The sequence below is a fragment of the Thamnophis elegans genome, chromosome 1 (genome assembly GCF_009769535.1).
Source record: "Thamnophis elegans isolate rThaEle1 chromosome 1, rThaEle1.pri, whole genome shotgun sequence".
Classification (NCBI taxonomy): Eukaryota; Metazoa; Chordata; class Lepidosauria; order Squamata; family Colubridae; genus Thamnophis; species Thamnophis elegans.
The window spans coordinates 176,049,099-176,067,941 of NC_045541.1; the positions used below are offsets into that span (position 1 = coordinate 176,049,099).

The 18,843-nt window shown below is 44.4% G+C and overlaps 1 protein-coding gene across 1 annotated transcript; it reads right to left on the minus strand.

The window, feature by feature from the left end:
* Positions 1 to 221: 221 nt before the first annotated feature.
* On the minus strand, positions 222 to 16,347 carry MADCAM1 (mucosal vascular addressin cell adhesion molecule 1). The gene is made up of 6 exons (XM_032209726.1): positions 16,192 to 16,347; positions 10,972 to 11,244; positions 8,366 to 8,692; positions 4,833 to 5,198; positions 2,031 to 2,411; positions 222 to 1,642 (listed from the first exon to the last, which is right to left on the minus strand). Exons 1-6 carry the CDS (start codon positions 16,241 to 16,243, stop codon positions 1,533 to 1,535), a joined length of 1,509 nt encoding a protein of 502 aa, XP_032065617.1. The 5' UTR covers positions 16,244 to 16,347; the 3' UTR covers positions 222 to 1,532.
* Positions 16,348 to 18,843: the final 2,496 nt, after the last annotated feature.

Below are 18,843 nucleotides of genomic sequence, written 5' to 3' on the forward strand. Positions count from 1 at the left end.
TGTCTCAGCCAATGGGAGCTGAGACAGTAAGGAGCCTGGGTGTGGTTTAGCTGTGCTAAGCTCTGAGAACTGAAACTGAAACTAGCCTGCTGCTGGAACTGAAACCAACCTCTTCTCTCTATCACGTTGGAAGAACCTCTCTTGATATTGTATATATGGCTTATGTGTTATTATGCATATAAAGAGATGTTAATGAATCCTGCTGCATCAGTTATCTGTGTGTGCTTTCTGGATTTGATTGCTGCAACAAACTCCCTTCCAACTCTGTTATTCTGTTAAAGCCATTTGGCCAGAGCACCCATATCGTGCTCTCCAAATCCCCAGTATACTCACCAGCCCCAAAGGTAATAAAATAAACTTCCTGCTGGCTGGGATGTGAATAAAAGAAATCCCTGAAACTTTCAGAAAGTGCATATTTGAGAACCGGCCCTTGTAGGTTCGGGATGTGCAGAAAAAAGAAAGAGAGAAAAAGATCTTTTGATTTACTCTCCCTGCAATGTTCAAAACCGTAGCAGCTGATCTGGCTGGCATCCTTATAGGTCAGTGATGGCGAACCTTTTCAGCACTGAGTGCCCAAATTGGAACACTCATGCTTGTGGCATGGCGGAGTGCCGGAAACCCGAAAATCAGCTGGTTGGTGTGCGCATGTCTGTTTTTTGGCCCGAAAATGACCCCCAAACGGCCCAAAACAGCCCGAAAAATGGCCTGTTTTTTCGCTGTTTTTCGGGCATAAAATGGCCCAAAAAACCAGCCTGAAAATGACCTAAAATGGCCTGAAAACCACTTAAAAACAGCCTGAAAATAGCTTGGAAAACGGCCCAAAGAACGTCCTATTTTTTGGCCATTTCTCGGGCCATTTCCGAGTGTTCCGTCACCCACAAAGATCAGCATGCGTGCCGAAAACCAGAAGAGCAGCAGGCGGTGGCGTGCGTGTCCACAGAGAGAGCTCTGCATGCCACCTCTGGCACGTGTGCCATATGTTCGCCATCACGGTTATAGGTCCATCCTAAACTGTTGGGAAACTCCCAGCCAGGCCGGGAGGAAGGATCAAGCGGGGACCCAGCCTGGAATCCTTGCAGTCACGAGTTGCATAAGCTTGACTCCCCCTTAGTCACATGGAACCTTCTCTGGGAGATTCTCGTAGTATAGGAAGAAGTCAATAGAGTTACTGGCTTAGACTTTTCACGAGGGGCTCTGGTTCTCTGTGCCTGACATAAACAGTGGCACTCAAACTTACAGTTCCACCGACTTCACATCAAAACTGAAGAAGGATCTGGCCACTAGTTCTGCAGCGAATGCTCACTGCCCCGTCGATAGCGGGAATGACCTTGGAAACGGCCTCTTCATTTCCACCGCTTATGATCCTGACCAGGGCAGAAAATCCTGGCGATGTGTCCGGTGAAGTCTCCCTGGGTTGCCTGATAGCCCTTAAAAAGCCAGAGAATAGTTTTCACAGTCTGGCCAGAAGTCCAGAAGCCAGAAGGGGGCATAGCCAAGGAGATGGACGGACGTTTTTTAGGCCTTTTGCTTGTTCACCATCGCTGCCGTTGCCGCCATCGATGGGTGATGTAGCCTGTGAGGATCAGTCCGAAGAGGGATCCAGTGACTCCGATGGTGAAAAGGGCATCTGTGTTGACCACGTCTGCAAAAGGAAAGGGGCGCAAACCATGTATTTAGTGCTGTAAACAGAGTGGTGCAGCCACCTCCTTTTTTTAAAAAAAAATTTTTATTAGGGTTTTCCCCCCATTCTTTTAAACATAGATATCATCTTTGCAACATTTCTACATTATTAAACATCGGTTATACTCCTTTTATACCTTTATATATCTATATCTATATATGTCTAATTTTACACATTTTTCATCTACTCGTGTACCGTATTTTTCAGAGTATAAGACGCACCAGAGTATAAGACACACCAAAGTTTTGAAGAGGCAAATTAAAAAAAAAAGTTCACTCTGCAGACTTCCCAAAAACTGCTAACTGCTATTGCTATTGTTATTTTGAACGCACAACTTCGTCTCACTCACCAGCAGACACCACGACGTGCAAGGTGGCTATTCGGGGTTGGTTGGCGATCGCAACGCATCGATAGACCCCCTGGTGCTCCAAGCTGAGATCCTCTACCATCAGGGTCGACCGGCCCTCGGCTTCCTCCAGACGGTACCGCGATTGGGCCACTGGGGTTTCCACCCACTGGATTCGGACATCTCGGCTGCACTTGGCAGCCTGGCAGGTGATGCGAAGGGTGCCTCCCAGGGTCCCTTGGGTGGGCACAGGCACGATCGTGGGTCGGCAGTGGTCCTTTGGTTTTCCTGTGGTCCCTTCTGTCGAGAAATCGCCAGTCGGGGAAACCGGCTTGGTAGTTGGTCCTTCTGTCGTGGAAAGAGGCTTTGCAGTTAATTCTTGGTCTGTTAAGAAAGGGACAAGATAAAACCTGAGTTTGGTTGAAAGACCTACACCAGCGGTCGGCAACCTTATGCACTCAAAGAGCCAAAAATGTCCTAATACAATACAATACAATACAATAGCAGAGTTGGAAGGCACTTTGGAGATCTTCTAGTCCAACCCCCTGCCTAGGCAGGAAACCTTATACCGTTTCAGACAGATGGCTATCCAACATCTTCTTAAAGACTTTCAGTGTTGGGGCATTCACAACTTCTGGAGGCAACTTCTGTACCACTGATTAATTGTTCTCACTGTCAGGAAATTTCTCCTCAGTTCTAAGTTGCTTCTCTCCTTGATTAGTTTCCACCCATTGCTTCTTGTTCTGTCCACAGGGGCCTTGGAGAATAGCTTGACTCCCTCTTCTTTGTAGCAACTCACCAGAGGTGGGTTCCTACCAGTTCATACCTATTCGGTAGAACCGGTTCGTCAAATCTACCGAACCGGTTAGAAGAGGTTCCACCAGTGGACCCGGAAAGCAGGCCACACCTACAGAAGAGGTTCCAAACTTTTTTGAAACCCACCACTGGTCCTTGGATATGATTATTCTTCACTATCATGCTCCTATTTATAAAACTCAGTGCCTCTGTGAAAGGTAAGGATGACTACTGCGTTTGTGGTGCAATCAGAACATTGCGTGTGTTGAAGTTGTTTTAACGCAAACCAAAGATGCCTTTTAAAAAACAAGTTTACATCCTATTCTTATGCATGCCAGTGCTGTGTGTGAGGTAATTTAAGGTGGTTCTAACAAGTGTCGTCGGCATCTTCATATCCGGTCACATGGGCGGCAAGCCACTCCCATCCGGTCACATGGGCAGAAAGCCACTCCCACAAAGGAGGCCACACCCACAGAGTAGGTTCGAACAATTTTTGAAACCCACCACTGCAACTCATGTATCATTTGCAATTTATGGCTTTGTTAGGGATGAACTGCATGAATGGAATGTGTTCAGTTTAATGCCCAGGAATGATAATTACCCCTACCTTTCATTGTTCTCCTAATTTCTCTATATTTCTTTTTTTTTTTAAAGTTTATTTTTTATTTTTTATTCTCTTATATACAATTATAGGTATACATTCACCTACTTGTTCTTCTTTACATTTGTCATTCTTATACATTTATTATTTCATATAAAAGGTTAGAATATACCTTCTGAGTTGCTTTGTTTATCATCCCATACACCTAAATAAAATTAACACCACCTTATTTTTCCTTTCCTTTTCTCCCTCCCCCCTTCTCTACTTCCTTCCTTCCTCCTCTCCTCTCCTTTCCCTTTCCTCTTCCCTTACCTCTCCCCTACTCCTCTCTTCCTCTTCCCCTTCCTACCCTCTCTCCGTCTCTTCCCTTCCCTTCCAGGCTTCCTCTCCTTTCCTCTTTCTTCCTTCCCTCCTCTTCCTCTTCCTCTCATCTTCTCTCCTCTCTTCCTTTCTCTCCCTCCCTCCCTTCTCTACTTCCTTCCTCCTCTCCTTTCCCTTTCCTTCTTCCCTTATCTCTCCCCTACTCCTCTCTTCCTCTTCCCCTTCCTACCCTCTCTCCTTCCCTTCCCACAGAAAAGAAAACACCAGGAGCCACAAAGGTCCTAACCTGGAAGCCCCCCGTTCAATTCTGGAGCCGACCGGAAGTCTGGTTCCCCCCACCATAGAGTCTCCTCCTAGAGCAGCATCCTTTTTCCTCTACCTGTCCTAACCGAAAGCCCAATCAATTGGGGAGCCGACAGGCGAGAGGGAGCCGCAGCAGAGGGATGAAAGAGCCACCTGTGGCTCCAGAGCTGCAGGTTGCTGACCCCTGACCTAAACCTAGTGACATCTCAAGATGGAATTGTGCATGGTTGTTAGGAATATAATCTAACGGTTGAGTTGGCAATATATAAATCGTATAGCAAGCTGTACCTGTTTCTTTAAATCATACCGTAAAATGTGATTGGTTGCTGTTTTCCTCAATCGGCCATAAGAGGGAGCCAGAATGACTGCTAGCTCTCTGTTTGTTAGATGCTGGCCTGATCTGATCTGAGTGTTTTGGAAGCTGACTGTTAGAAAGTGCTGTGAGCTATTGTAAGTTTTGCAACTGCTAGCAAACTTTGAGTACCGGACTGTTTGTATGTTTATGGACTATGTTATTTGGATTATCCCTTAACTGAAAGACATTGACTGTCTTATCCGTGTATGACTTGGACTGTTTGATGGACTCTGATACCTCTATTTCCACGAAAGTAAAAGCCTATTTAAACTGCAGTGTCTCTGTATGCTGGTTTGTATGTTCTCCAACACAACTCTCACAACGCTTCTCTGAACGTACTCGCTCTCCCAAAGGGGAGCTTACCTAACAACGGTGACGGACCATGTCTCAAATTTTGGAGAAGTGGTCCCCAGCTCTGCTTGAGGGTTACCTGTTGGATAAGAAGTTTCAGTGGAGTTGTTGACCACCGTGATGGAGTTGTGATCTTCCGTTAGGGATTCCAGCGTGGGGGCAGCTGTTGGTGTAACCACAGATGTCCCAGAGCTGGTATGCTTGGTGGAAACAAGGCGGAGAAGGCTAGTGGTTGTCACACCTGAGGACTTCCAATCAGCCATGGTGAGTAACTCCAAAGCAGATGTTTGACTTGTCCTTCCAGATGTGAGAGTAAGGGCGTCAGTAGCAGTAGACGTGGGAGTAAGGGCATTAGTAGCAGTAGACGTGGGAGTAAGGGCGTCAGTAGCAGTAGACGTGGGAGTAAGGGCATCAGTAGCAGTAGCACCGAGAATCTCCTGCGTAGCTGTAAACCAAGTATTTAGAATTGTTAAGAGAAACTGTTTCAAGACTTTAGGTCTCCTTTGTTAGATGAGGGGTGGGAGTCAATTGGCAACCTCCAAAAACCTCCAGAACAACAGGAAAGGGAATTTTTAATTGGCAAAATGATCTCCATAAAATTAAGGCGTCCACAAACCAGTAAAACTTGAGACAGTTTTGTTTTTCCCACCTGGCTAACACAGAAGTCTCCAAACTTGGTAACTTTAAGACTTGTGGACTTCAACTCCCAGAACTCTCCAACCAGCATGGCCGTTTGAGGATTTCTGGGAGTTGAAGTCCACAAATCTTAAAAGTTGCCAAGTTTGGAGACCTCTGCTCTTGGCACAAAACAGACCTGAAAGATTGGCCTCACCCATTACCAATGAAGTCAAAACATCATTGGTCCTGTTTCACTCCCCGCGCCCAAGCCAAGACGCCAAAAATGGGGCTGAAGGCCAAAGATATTGTCAGCTCTTCAAAAGTAGAACTGAAGTAGATTTATATAGTTCATTTTTGGCTGCCTTTTATTTTTAAAGAAAAAAACCAGAATTGTACATTAATAATATTTTACTTTCAAAGTTACTGACTAATGAAATCGGGATGCAAACGAAAATATTTAAAATAAAATTCTCCAAGTATAAGATTTGTCTGTAATTATGGAGATAGCCGAACTGTTTTAATTAAGATAAGATAAGTAAGATAAGATAAGTATTTATCTAGCTTCTGGTTCCCTTTGGAAACCGCTTCTTGGCTTTTTGCTCGCAAGTGAAAAAAAAAATAATGAAAATTTGATGATTGTGTTGCAGAAAATGACAGGCTTTAGACTTCTCAGGATACAGGAAAAGTTTATTTGGCAGCCAGGTTCAGAAAGCTAGCCCATGGCTTAGCATTGCAAGTTCTAAACAACCTTCATTATTGAAGCACGCATTCTTATACATTCTCAAAAGCATTGCAACACAGAAATACTTAACTCATTTCTTATTGGTTATTTTGGGGAAAAAGCCTTATAAGTAACTTCTTAACTTCTCCTTTTGTTACAGGTATGGACGACGTGTCACTAATGAACTTTATCTGAATCTTGTGGTTTGGACTTTTGACATAGGGACGTTGGCTAAAACATCTTATGGTTTAGAGGCTGATGACATTTCCTTTAAGCAAGCTTCTAACTATCCTTTTTATGCCACGCCTTCATTCTTATATTTTTAATTCATATTTTATTCTACTTTATTTAGAATGATTTTGTTAGTCTAGAAATCTAAAGCCAAAGATTAAGTTGTGTGTCCTTTTTTTGTATTTTACTGCACTGAATAAAAAGCTTTAAAATCTTCCCTTTCCTCCCCTCTGCCATTTTTCTTAGTTTTTTATTTTTATTTTAAAATGAAAATGAATTAAAAAAAATGATTATCAAAGAAAAGATTCACCCGTAATCCTGATATGGCACAGGCCCTATTTCAAAGTCTGGGTTGGCTGCAGGGGTGGTATTCAGCCAGTTCTGACCGGTTCTAGCCAACCGGTAGCAGAAATTTTGAGTTGTTCGGAGAACTGGCAAATACCACCTATGGTTGGCTCCACCCCCATCTATTCTCTGCCTCCCAAGTCCAAGCTAATCGGGAGGGAATGGGGATTTTACACTATCCTTGCCCCTGGAGGGAATGGGGATTTTATACTATCCTTGCCCTAGAGGGAATGGGGATTTTGCAGTATCCTTGCCCTGGAGGGAATGGGGATTTTGCAGTATCCTTGCCCTGGAGGGAATGGGGATTTTATACTATCCTTGCCCTGGAGTGGGGTGGGAATGGAGATTTTTCAGTATCCTTGCCCTGGAGGGAATGGGGATTTTATACTATCCTTGCCCTGGAGTGGGGTGAGAATGGAGATTTTTCAGTATCCTTGCCCTGGAGGGAATGGGGATTTTACACTGTCCTTGCCCTGGAGTGGGGTGGGAATGGGGATTTTACACTATCCTTGCCCCTGGAGGGAATGGGGATTTTATACTATCCTTGCCCTGGAGGGAATGGAGATTTTGCAGTATCCTTGCCCTGGAGGGAATGGGGATTTTGCAGTATCCTTGCCCTGGAGGGAATGGGGATTTTACACTTTCCTTGCCCTGGAGTGGGGTGGGAATGGAGATTTTGCAGTATCCTTGCCCTGGAGGGAATGGGGATTTTATACTATCCTTGCCCTGGAGTGGGATGGGAATGGGGATTTTTCAGTATCCTTGCCCTGGAGGGAATGGGGATTTTACACTATCCTTGCCCTGGAGTGGGGTGGGAATGGGGATTTTGCAGTATCCTTGCCCTGGAGGGAATGGGGATTTTACACTATCCTTGCCCTGGAGTGGGGTGGGAATGGAGATTTTTCAGTATCCTTGCCCTGGAGGGAATGAGGATTTTACACTATCCTTGCCCTGGAGTGGGGTGGGAATGGGGATTTTTCAGTATCCTTGCCCTGGAGGGAATGGGGATTTTACACTATCCTTGCCCTGGAGTGGGGTGGGAATGGGGATTTTGCAGTATCCTTGCCCTGGAGGGAATGGGGATTTTACACTATCCTTGCCCTGGAGTGGGGTGGGAATGGGGATTTTGCAGTATCCTTGCCCTGGAGGGAATGGGGATTTTACACTATCCTTGCCCTGGAGTGGGGTGGGAATGGGGATTTTGCAGTATCCTTGCCCTGGAGGGAATGGAGATTTTACACTAGCCTTGCCCTGGAGTGGGGTGGGAATGGGGATTTTGCAGTATCCTTGCCCTGGAGGGAATGGGGATTTTACACTATCCTTGCCCTGGAGTGGGGTGGGAATGGGGATTTTGCAGTATCCTTGCCCTGGAGGGAATGAGGATTTTACACTATCCTTGCCCTGGGGTGGGGTAGGAATGGAGATTTTGCAGTATCCTTGCCCTGGAGGGAATGGGGATTTTATACTATCCTTGCCCTGGAGTGGGGTGGGAATGGGGATTTTGCAGTATCCTTGCCCTGGAGGGAATGGAGATTTTACACTATCCTTACCCTGGAGTGGAGATTTTGCAGTATATACTTCCCCTATCACGCCCATCAAGCCCTGTCCACCAAACCACGCCCACCAAGCCACACCACACCGACAGAACTATTAGTAAACAAATTTGAATCCCACCACTGGCTCCCCGTGAAACTTACTTGTGGTGCTGGTGATGGCGATAGCAGTCCTCTCCTTGGCAAAGATCTCTCCTTCGACCTCCAAAGTTGCTTTGCATTTGTAAGTTACGTCTTCTGCCACCCTGGGGAGCTCCAGTTCAGAGTGGTAGACAAACATCTGGTCTTCTGAGTCTTCCATTTCTTCCTCTTCTGTCTCCTTGGAAGCCTCCAGTTGTTCCTCTCCCTGGAACCAGCTCAACGTAAGGGCACTGTGAGGATAGATGTGACTCATGGAACATAGCAAGTGAGCTGGCTGCCCAACGGTCAGCATCTTGGGCTGGGAGTCCAGCTGCAGAGTATCTGGAAAAGCTGAGAAAAAGGATATGCGGGTGAAGACCTGGTGCATATTTTTGTACCGTGTTTCCCCGAAAATAAGATGTCGGGGTTACAAATAGCATCCAAAAGTAAATCAGAGTCCAAGGCAAAGTATTGCTCAAAGGTCCAATTGATTAAGAGAGACATGTTGGCACATCTGGGAAAACCCGAATCTGAAAGCTTCCCGGTTTTCTCCAACCAGTTGAAAGTTCAAAATCTTGCCCCCACACCCACAAGTCCATCCCATGGTCCAATCTTTCACTGCCATGAGCCAAGGTGGCGCAGTGGTTAAATGCAGCACTGCAGGCTACTGCTAGATCAGCAGGTCAGCGGTTCAAATCTCACCGGCTCAGGGTTGACTCAGCCTTCCATCCTTCCGAGGTGGGTAAAATGAGGACCCAGATTGTTGGGGGCAATATGCTGACTCTCTGTAAACCGCTTAGAGAGGCCTGAAAGGCCTATGAAGCGGTATATAAGTCTACTGCTATTGCTATTACTGCTATTGCCATGCTGGCAGCTTCCACCCATCCAGATCCGGTCAGGTGCAGAGGTGCAAAGACAAAAGATGACCTTGGCTTTCTAGGAAGAATGTTGTTATGGCTACATATCCTCTAACGCCGCTCGTGTTTTCCCACAATAGAAGATGCATAGCAGAATAATAGAAAGTGTGGCAGGCCAAAGACCCCAAAGAAAAGATGGCTGCAGGCCTGACATAAGACAGGGTCTTATTTTCTTTTGATCCCGTGAAATAAGCGCTTGGCCTTATTTTGGGGGAGGTCTTATTATTTTTGAGGTGCAGGAGGCGGAGAGTGTGGTCACCTCATGGATGCTGCTCTGTTGCAATATTATCAGGGACGGCTTATTTTTGGGGGAGAGCTTATTTTAACGCATGCACTCAAAAGCCCAATTGAGCTTATTATCCAGGGTGGGCTTATTTTCAAGGAAACAGGTTAACTTTGTTTTTGGTAGTTACGTGGCAGCTTCACCCTGGAGTGGGGGATGTGGGGCGGGGGAAGAGGGTCCCTTTCTGGGCCATTGATTAATTGCAGTGCGTTGTGTTAATTGTAACAATATTCTCGGACCGTTCATTCTTCTGATTGTTTCAGGAAATATTGGAATCTACCCAGAGGACTGGCATTATTGGATTAGGCCTGTAATTATAGCTCCCGTTATGAAGAACAATAGCAACAAGCTCCCAAAGAGATTCACTCGATCACTGTCTATCCCCAAAATGTTAGAGATGCCCTTCAGACAAGGTTGAGTCTCCGTGACTACAAACACAAGTATACAAAAGTGATTTCCTTCCTTTTTTTCTTCTTTTTCTTTTCCTTCCTCCTTTTTGCCTTTTTCCCCTCCCTCTCTTCCCTCCCCTCCCCCTCTTTCCCTTTCTCCTTCCTTTCCTTTCCTTTCCCCTTCCTTTCCTTCTTCCCTTCCTTTCCCTTCCTTTCCCACTTCCTTTTCTTTCCTTTCCCTCTTCCTTTCTCCTTTCCCCTTCTTTTCCTTTCCTTCCTCCTTCTTCCTTTCCTTCTCCTCTTCCTTTCTTTTCCCTCTTCCCTCCCTTCCCCTTCTTCCTTTCCCCTTTCCCTCTTCCTTTCCTTCTTTTTCCTTTCCTTTCCCTCTTCCTTCCTTCCTTTTCTTTTCCTTCCCTTTCCCTTCTTTTCCTCTTCCTTTCCTTCTTTTTCATTTCCTTTCCCTCTTCCTTCTCTTCCTCCTCTTCTCTTCTTCTTTTCCCTTTTCCCCTTTCCCTCTTCCTTCCCTTCTCTTTCTCTTCTTCCTTTCCCCTTTCCCTCTTCCTTCCCTTCTTTTTCCTTTCCTTTCCCTCTTCCTCCCTTTCCTTTCTTCTTTTCCTTCCCTTTCCCTTTCCTTTCTTTTCCTCTTCCTTTCTTTTTCCTTTCCTTTCCCTCTTCCTTGTCTTCCTCCTCTTCTCTTTCTCTTCTTCCTTTCCCTTTTCCCCTTTCCCTCTTCCTTCCCTTCTCTTTCTCTTCTTCCTTTCCCCTTTCCCTCTTCCTTTCCTTTCCTTTATCTTCTTTCCTCTTCCTTTCCTTCTTTTTCCTTTCCTTTCCCTCTTCCTTCTCTTCCTCCTCTTCTCTTTCTCTTCTTCCTTTCCCCTTTCCCTCTTCCTTTCCTCTCCTCCCCTCCCCTTCCCCTCTCTTCCCTTCCCTTCCCTTCTTCTAACTCTCTTTTCTGTCTTAAATTACTCCCTTCCCCCTCTCCCTTCCTCCCCCGCGAATAGATTGAAGAGAACCAACTGAGCAGATGCTTTTTGAACTTACAATATACATTCAGCTTCACCATGGCCATCTCGGCCTGAGACTTCCCTTGGCACCGTCCTGAGCACATCTTCGTCCCTTCCGTGTTGACGGTCGCATTGCTCAGCGTTAGGATGCTCTGCGTGTGGTTTGAAATGATGTTCCCCAAGTCGGTGTCCAGGCCTTCCCACTGCACTTCAGCATCAGGGCACTGCATGGAACAGGTCAGCTGAATAGTGCCTCCACGTTCCACCAGTGGCTTCAGAGGATGGATGATGGGCTTAGCAGTTGGAGCACCTGTTTGGGGCAAATGGACAACTTCCTCAGCTCTAGGCACCAAGGCGTCTTCCCCGGCTGTGCTGCAACATGAATGCAACTGCAGAAAAAACAGTTGCTTTCCCACCTGCCTTCCTGTATACTGCACGAGTCAAAAAGAGGGCTGTGAAAATATCTACACACCCCTCACAACCTGGACATAAATTGTTTCAATTTATACCCTCCAAGCGACGCTATAGGGCACTGCATACCAGAACAGCTAGACACAAGAACAGTTTTTCCCTGAATGCCATCACTCTACTAAACAACTGATTCCCACAACACTGTCAAATACTGTCTTACTATTATTCTTCTCATCCTTCCTATTACCTACCTCCTGTTCTACTTGTGACTATAACTTGGTTGCCAGTATCCTTATGATTTATAGTGTTTTATTTAGTTTCCTAGTATGGTTTTTGTTGATTGCTTGTTTAGTGTCCTATGATTATCGCTAAGTGTGGTATCTTATGGTTCATGATGAATGTATTTGTGATGACTATGATCATGATTTATCACTTATAATATCTTTTATGCACACTGAGAGCATATGCACCACAGACAAATTTCTTGTATGTCCAATTATACTTGGCCAATAAAGAATTCTATTTTATTCTATTCTGTTCCTATTCCTATTCCTGTTCCTGTTCCTGTTCCTGTTCCTGTTCCTATTCCTATTCCTATTCTAGTCTTATTCCTTATTCCTTATTCCCTATTCCATATCCTATCCTATCCTATCCTATCCTATCCTGGTCTTATTCCGTTCCATTCCACTCCATTCTATTCTGTTCCTATTCCTATTCCTATTCCAGTCTTATTCCTTATTCCATTCTATTCCATTCTATTCTATTCTAATTCTAGTCTGTTCTTATTCCTATTCCTATTCTAGTCTTATTTCTTATTTCTTATTCCTTATTCCATTCCATTCCGTTCCGTTCCATTCTGTTCCTATTCCTATTCCTATTCCTATTCCTATTCCTATTCCTATTCCTATTCCTATTCCTATTCCTATTCCTATTCCTATTCCTATTCCTATTCCTATTCCTATTCTAGTCTTATTCCTTATTCCTTATTCCATTCCATTCCGTTCCATTCCGTTCTGTTCTTTTCCTATTCCTATTCCTATTCCTATTCCTATTCTAGTCTTATTCCTTATTCTATTCCATTCCATTCCATTCTTATTCTATGCTAATTCTATTCTGTTCTTATTCCTATTCCTATTTCTGTTCTATTCTAGTCTTATTCCTTATTCCGTTCTATTCCACTCCATTCTATTCTGTTCCTATTCCTATTCCTATTCTAGTCTTATTTCTTATTCCTTATTCCATTCCATTCCGTTCCATTCCGTTCTGTTCTTTTCCTTTTCCTATTCCTATTCCTATTCCTATTCTAGTCTTATTCCTTATTCTATTCCATTCCATTCTTATTCTATGCTAATTCTATTCTGTTCTTATTCCTATTCCTATTTCTGTTCTATTCTAGTCTTATTCCTTATTCCGTTCTATTCCACTCCATTCTATTCTGTTCCTATTCCTATTCCTATTCTAGTCTTATTTCTTATTCCTTATTCCATTCCATTCCGTTCCATTCCGTTCTGTTCTTTTCCTATTCCTATTCCTATTCCTATTCCTATTCTAGTCTTATTCCTTATTCTATTCCATTCCATTCTTATTCTATGCTAATTCTATTCTGTTCTTATTCCTATTCCTATTTCTGTTCTATTCTAGTCTTATTAGTTATTCCTTATTCCTTATTCCTTATTCCTTATTCCTTATTCCTTATTCCTTATTCCTTATTCCTTATTCCTTATTCCTTATTCCTTATTCCTTATTCCTTATTCCTTATTCCTTATTCCTTATTCCTTATTCCTTATTCCTTATTCTATTCCATTCCATTCTTATTCTATTCTGTTCTTATTCCTATTCCTATTCCTATTCTAGTCTTATTCCTTATTCCATTCCATCCCATCATCTTCCATCCAGTTCAATGTAAAAGGTGCTCAGATTTTTAAGTCTATTACAAGGTTTCAACACAGATTCTTCCTGAATTCTCTCTCCCCCCCCACTGCCCAAAATTACAAATAGTCTTTGATTTACAACCATTCATTCAGTGACCATTTGAGGTTACAACAGCACTGGTAAAAGTCGCTTAGGACTGCTCCTCGCACTTAAAACCCTTGCTGCATCCTCACAGTGGTCACACAAAATTGTACAGAGTAACATATACAAGCAATCCAAGTGAAAAATAGTACTGAAAAAAGTGACTCGTGACTGGTCCTCACATTTACAACCACTGCAGCATCCCCACAGTTACACGATTACAATCTGAGTGCTTGCCAGCCAGTAGGTTTTAATCCCAGTTGCGGCATCCTGGGATCGTGCGATCGCCAGCTTCCAACAAGGAAATCCGAAGGGGGGAAGTTGGATTTGCTTAACAGCAGCATGATTCACTTAACAACTGCATCAATTGGCTTAACATCTGTGGTCAGAAAGGTTGTAAAATTGGCTGTGGCTCCCTTAACAACTGCCTTGCTTAGCAACAGAAATTCTGGTCCCAGTGGCGTTTGTAAATCAAGGACCAACAACTGTATCTCCAATCTGCCTTCTATTACAAGAAGGATCCTTTACAGCAGGAGTCTCCAACCTTGGCAACTTTAAGCCTGGAGAACTTCAACTCCCAGAATTCCCCAGCCTGCTGGCTGGGGAATTCTGGGAGTTGAAGTTCTCCAGGCTTAAAGTTGCCAAGGTTGGAGAGTCCTGTTTTACAGTACAGGAGAGATCCTGGGTGAACCTATTGGTCTCCGGATGCAATTCAAGGTGTTGGTTATTACCTTTAAAGCCCTACATGGCTTAGGGCCAGCATACCTGCGAGACTGCCTACTGCCAAATTTCTCCCAACGGCTGGTGAGATCCCACAGGATGGGCCTCCTTCAGATGCCATCAGCCAGACAATGTCGGCTGGCGGCTCCCCGGAGGAGAGCCTTCTCTATGGCTGCTCCGACTCTTTGGAATGAGCTACCCCCAGAAATCCGGACCTTACCCACTCTCATGGCCTTCAGAAAAGCTGTTAAAACCTGGCTATTCCAGCAGGCCTGGGGCTGTTGACCTCATTGTTGAGGTCCAGCCCCAAACATAACGAATGTATGTGTGTTGATTTTAACCTGTTTTTATTTTCATTTTTTATTACTTTTTTCTTCTTCGTTGTAAGCCGCCCGGAGTCCTTCGGGATTGGGCGGCCTATAAATCGTAGAAATAAAATAAATTAAAATAAAATAAAATAAACCTATCAGCATTTCCTTGTTCTTTTTTCCTTACATCCTGCCTTCCTGTCTTGAAATATGCGCACAGAATAACAGATTTGGAAGGGACCTTGGAGGTCTTCTAGTCCAATCCCTGCTCAGGCTGGAGACCCTACACCACTTCAGACAAATAGCTGTCCAATCTCTTCTTAAAAATTTCCAGTGTTGGATGCATTCACAATTTCTGGAGTCAAGGCTTTCCATGAAGATATATGAAGAACTGTTGCAATAATTGGGGTACTTTAGCCTAATCAAAACAAGGACTAGTAAAGGTAAATGTTCCCCTCGCACATATGTGCTAGTCGTTCCCGACTCTAGGAGACAGTGCTCATCTCTGTTTCAAAGCCGAAGAGCCAGACATCTCCGTGGTCATGTGGCCGGCGCATGGAACGCTGTTACCTTCCCACCGAAGGTGGTCCCTATTTTTCTACTTACATTTTTGGTTTTCAAGAAGAGATAGGACAACCGCTTGTCCGAAATGGTAGACAGTCTCCTGCTTGAGCAGGGGGTTGGACTAGAAGACCTCCAAGGTCTCCTCCAACTCTGTTATCTACTATGCCAAATCTTCAACCGCACGGGCAAACAATAGATGCAAATTCAAGATAAACCGCTCCAAACTCGATTGCAGAAAATACGACTTTAGCAACCGAGTGGTCAACGCCTGGAATGCTCTACCTGACTCCGTTATTACATCCTTAAACCCCCACAAGCTTCAACCTCAAGCTGTCCACCATGGATCTCACCCCATTCCTAAGAGGTCCGTAAAGGGGGCGTGCATAAGCCCACCAGCGTGCCTATCGTTTCTGTCCTACTGTCCCCATTTCTTTGTACTCATTTCCTTTCTCCATGGCCATGTTCACACTTATACCTCTTATCTCGTACACTCTTGACAAACTAACCACCTAAATAAAATAAAAACAAAGACCGATTCTCCATTGTTCCCAAGGACAGACCTGGGGATGAAATCACAGCGGAATAGGTCCTGGGAAGAATGAATCAATACTTTAACGAACTACGCAGACACAGAAGATGGATTTATTCTATAATCAAGTTAACCCAAAGGCGCTTTTTCAAAGGCGCCTTTTCGACTTTCTGGTATTTCTTTGAAGATATTTTGCTTCAAAGAAAAACAACAACAAGAAAGTCCATTTGGGTCTTGAAAAAGAACCTTTGGGGCAACCAAGACCTGGTTGACTGCGAATCTCCACAGACATAGTCAAGTTCAGCATATTGTGCAAAACCAATCTAAAACTTTCTGATTCTGTTTCCAAACTTGAAGCAAAAAAAAGAAAGGATGGAGAGAATAAAACGGCACGGTCAAGGCAGCAAGTACCATCCCTTTACCACTTTTTCGCTCCAGTTTTCAAAAATGTATCTAGAAGGATAAAAAAAAAGCTTGCATATCCAATGGCAATTGATCCCCCCCCCCCCCCCAGTTCCCTATCTGGGCAATTCTGGGGTTTTTTTTTAAAGTCTCCTACCCCACATCTCCCCATAACTAAACTCAGATTAGCTATACACAGGCATGGATGCATTTACGAATTGAATTTTTGGAAGAGATTTATAAACATTATATCTGGCTATAAACACACACACAGACACACACACACACACACACACACACACTGACTTACTGCAGCCGTAGGAGACCAAACTGAACAGGAATACCAAAGAAATCACAGCCATTTCTTTCCCTCCTGGATTATCTCTATTCACAGAAGCCAATCCTGCTCTGAGTTAATTCTTTCCTTCCTTCCTTCCAGCTGTGAGGCTAATTCTTCATCTGTTCCAAAACTCTCACACCAACAACAGCTTAAATCTAAAAGGGGTGTGACAGCCCACCCTGCTCATAGGGGAAGCAACTTCCTTCTCGTCCTTTAGTCTCCTCCCTTATAATAAAACTTTTTAAACCACACAGTATAGCATTTGCTTAGGTATTTTGCTTCATTTTCAAACTGAAGGGGGTGTGTGTGTTAAAGGTAACCCCTCTCCCGTGCCCCCAAGAGTCAATTCTTTTTTATTTTGATTATTATTTTTTAAACTTGGAACATATCATCTTTCTTTAAACAATGTGTTGTCTGGGTACAATTACCATCAAGATTTACATCATTCATTGCATTCACGATAATTCTCTAGCCTCACAATATTAACAATCAGCATTGTAATTCTATGCATTTCTCCCTCTTAACGTATCTTCTAATGAAAGCATAATATTGTATTGAGTATGGTCATCTTAACAATCATATATAACCGGGATGGCAAACCTGTAGCCCGCTGGCCCAGCTCGGTTCCAACACGCATGCCGGCCAGCTGATTTTCGGGTCCCTGTTGCACATGCGGGAGGTACACACGCATGCGGGGGGGGGGAATCATGTACGCATGCAAGGGGGGCATCAGGGAGGCCTGTGTTGAAAGAAATGTCCTTCTGGGTTCGGCTCCAAGTGTGGAAAAAGACACTGGAGACATGGAGGCTGCTTGGAAAGATGATTTTAATGGTGGACAGGACCACATGGCTTGAGCCCTGAACAGAAAAGGTGATTGCATGTTTCAATGTTGGTGGAGAAAAGAGAAAAAGGATTGAGATGCTGAAAGTCCCTGGTTTTATCCCCATCTGGCCTTTGATCTTGAGCTTGTATTCTGATTGGTTGTCAGACTCCCATGGGCCCATGCAGGGGCAACTCTCTAGGCTGCGTTTTGAAACCAGGCTTGGTTGAGTTCTCAAATGCCATGTGGTCAGTTGGGTAGAAGGCCAATATTATCATGCCTTAATCCCATCACTGTGGAGCTGAAGGGGAGAACTCTTTATTATGTAAAGGGACTGGCTTGGCCATCATAATGGCCCATTGACAAAGGGGGTGGGGGCAGGAAGCTGTAGGGAGCTACTCTCTCTTTAAAACATGTTTCTTCCTTTTCACATCCAGGGAAATGTAATATTCTGCCTTTTCAATATTTCCTAGGGTATTTCATTTTTCTGGGAGAGGGCTGGGTGATAATTTTCCATACCTGCTAGGCCCAAAACAAAGCACAGTGGTGGTGGTGGTGGTGTTGTGTGCATGCACGGGGGTGGGTGGGGGTAGTATGGGGTGGCGGGGTGGCCCATTGTCTGGATTTTGATCATGTGACCATGAGGATGCCACAACGGTCTTAAAGTGTGAAAAACAGTCATTTTCAGCGCTGTTGTAATTTGAATGGTCACTGTTCTGACCCCCCCTCCTTGCTTGTTCACAACGATAGCCAGACAGAACTTCAAAGGAAATATCTTTATCAGACCCGGCTCAAGCTGGCGGCGAGCCCAAGATAAACATAGATAAAGTCTCTGGCAAAAAGCTACACAGCCAATGCAAAAACAAAACTCTTACAGCCAACCAGGTTTACAGAAAGCAAATCACTTATCCAAGTGCCTCTTTGAATCACTAACTCGAACAGGAATGGAACTGAACTCGCAAACAAACGAAGGACGTTGACTTCTGCCACTCAGGCGTGGCACCATCAGTCTTTTATCTGCAAGAGAAGAACCCAACGAGCAACAGCTGCTCATTATCCTGCATCCTGAAACAACTCACAGGTTTCTGCTGAGTCACAACAGGTCACTAACCGAACTGCTGTAAGTCGAGGACTGCCTGTACGAGGGATTTAGCCAAGAACGTATGCCTCATTCCCCTGTAGGAACAGACTGCAAACTCGCGCTGCTAATGCTGCTCATTTCAGCTTCCAATGTGTCAATCACCCACATTCAGCTTTAGGGTGAATGAAGGAGTGCAGGTTAAACTAATTGTTATCCAATTTTGGAAGGGGAAAAAAAATCTACATTTGATCTGCGGCAATATGTGTTGGTTGTCACCCGTTGAAGAAAAATATTCTTATTTTGACAAAAGGCGAGGAAATCGACACGGTTACATTTTTTGGGGGGGAGCTGTTTAACAACACTTTCCAAGTTTCCCCCCTCTTTGTTTTTTCCCCATTTATTACTTTTCTCCCTAATTACTGTCATCATTAATTTTGTGGCTGCAATCTGCTGCTTGTTCTGCCATCCATTTTCTTCTTCTTCTGTCGATTAACCTGATGTAAAAAACATACTGCCGAAGTAACAACATGCCCCGTAGGTTGCTGGCAGTGCCAGCGGTTAAATAAATAAGTACATATAGAGGACAGGGTGGCTCAGTGGCTAAGACGCTGAGCTTGTCGATCAGAAAGGTCAGCAGTTCGAATCCCTAGCGCCGCGTAACGGAGGGAGCTCCCGTGACTTGTCCCAGCTTCTGCCAACTTAGCAGTTCGAAAGCACGTAA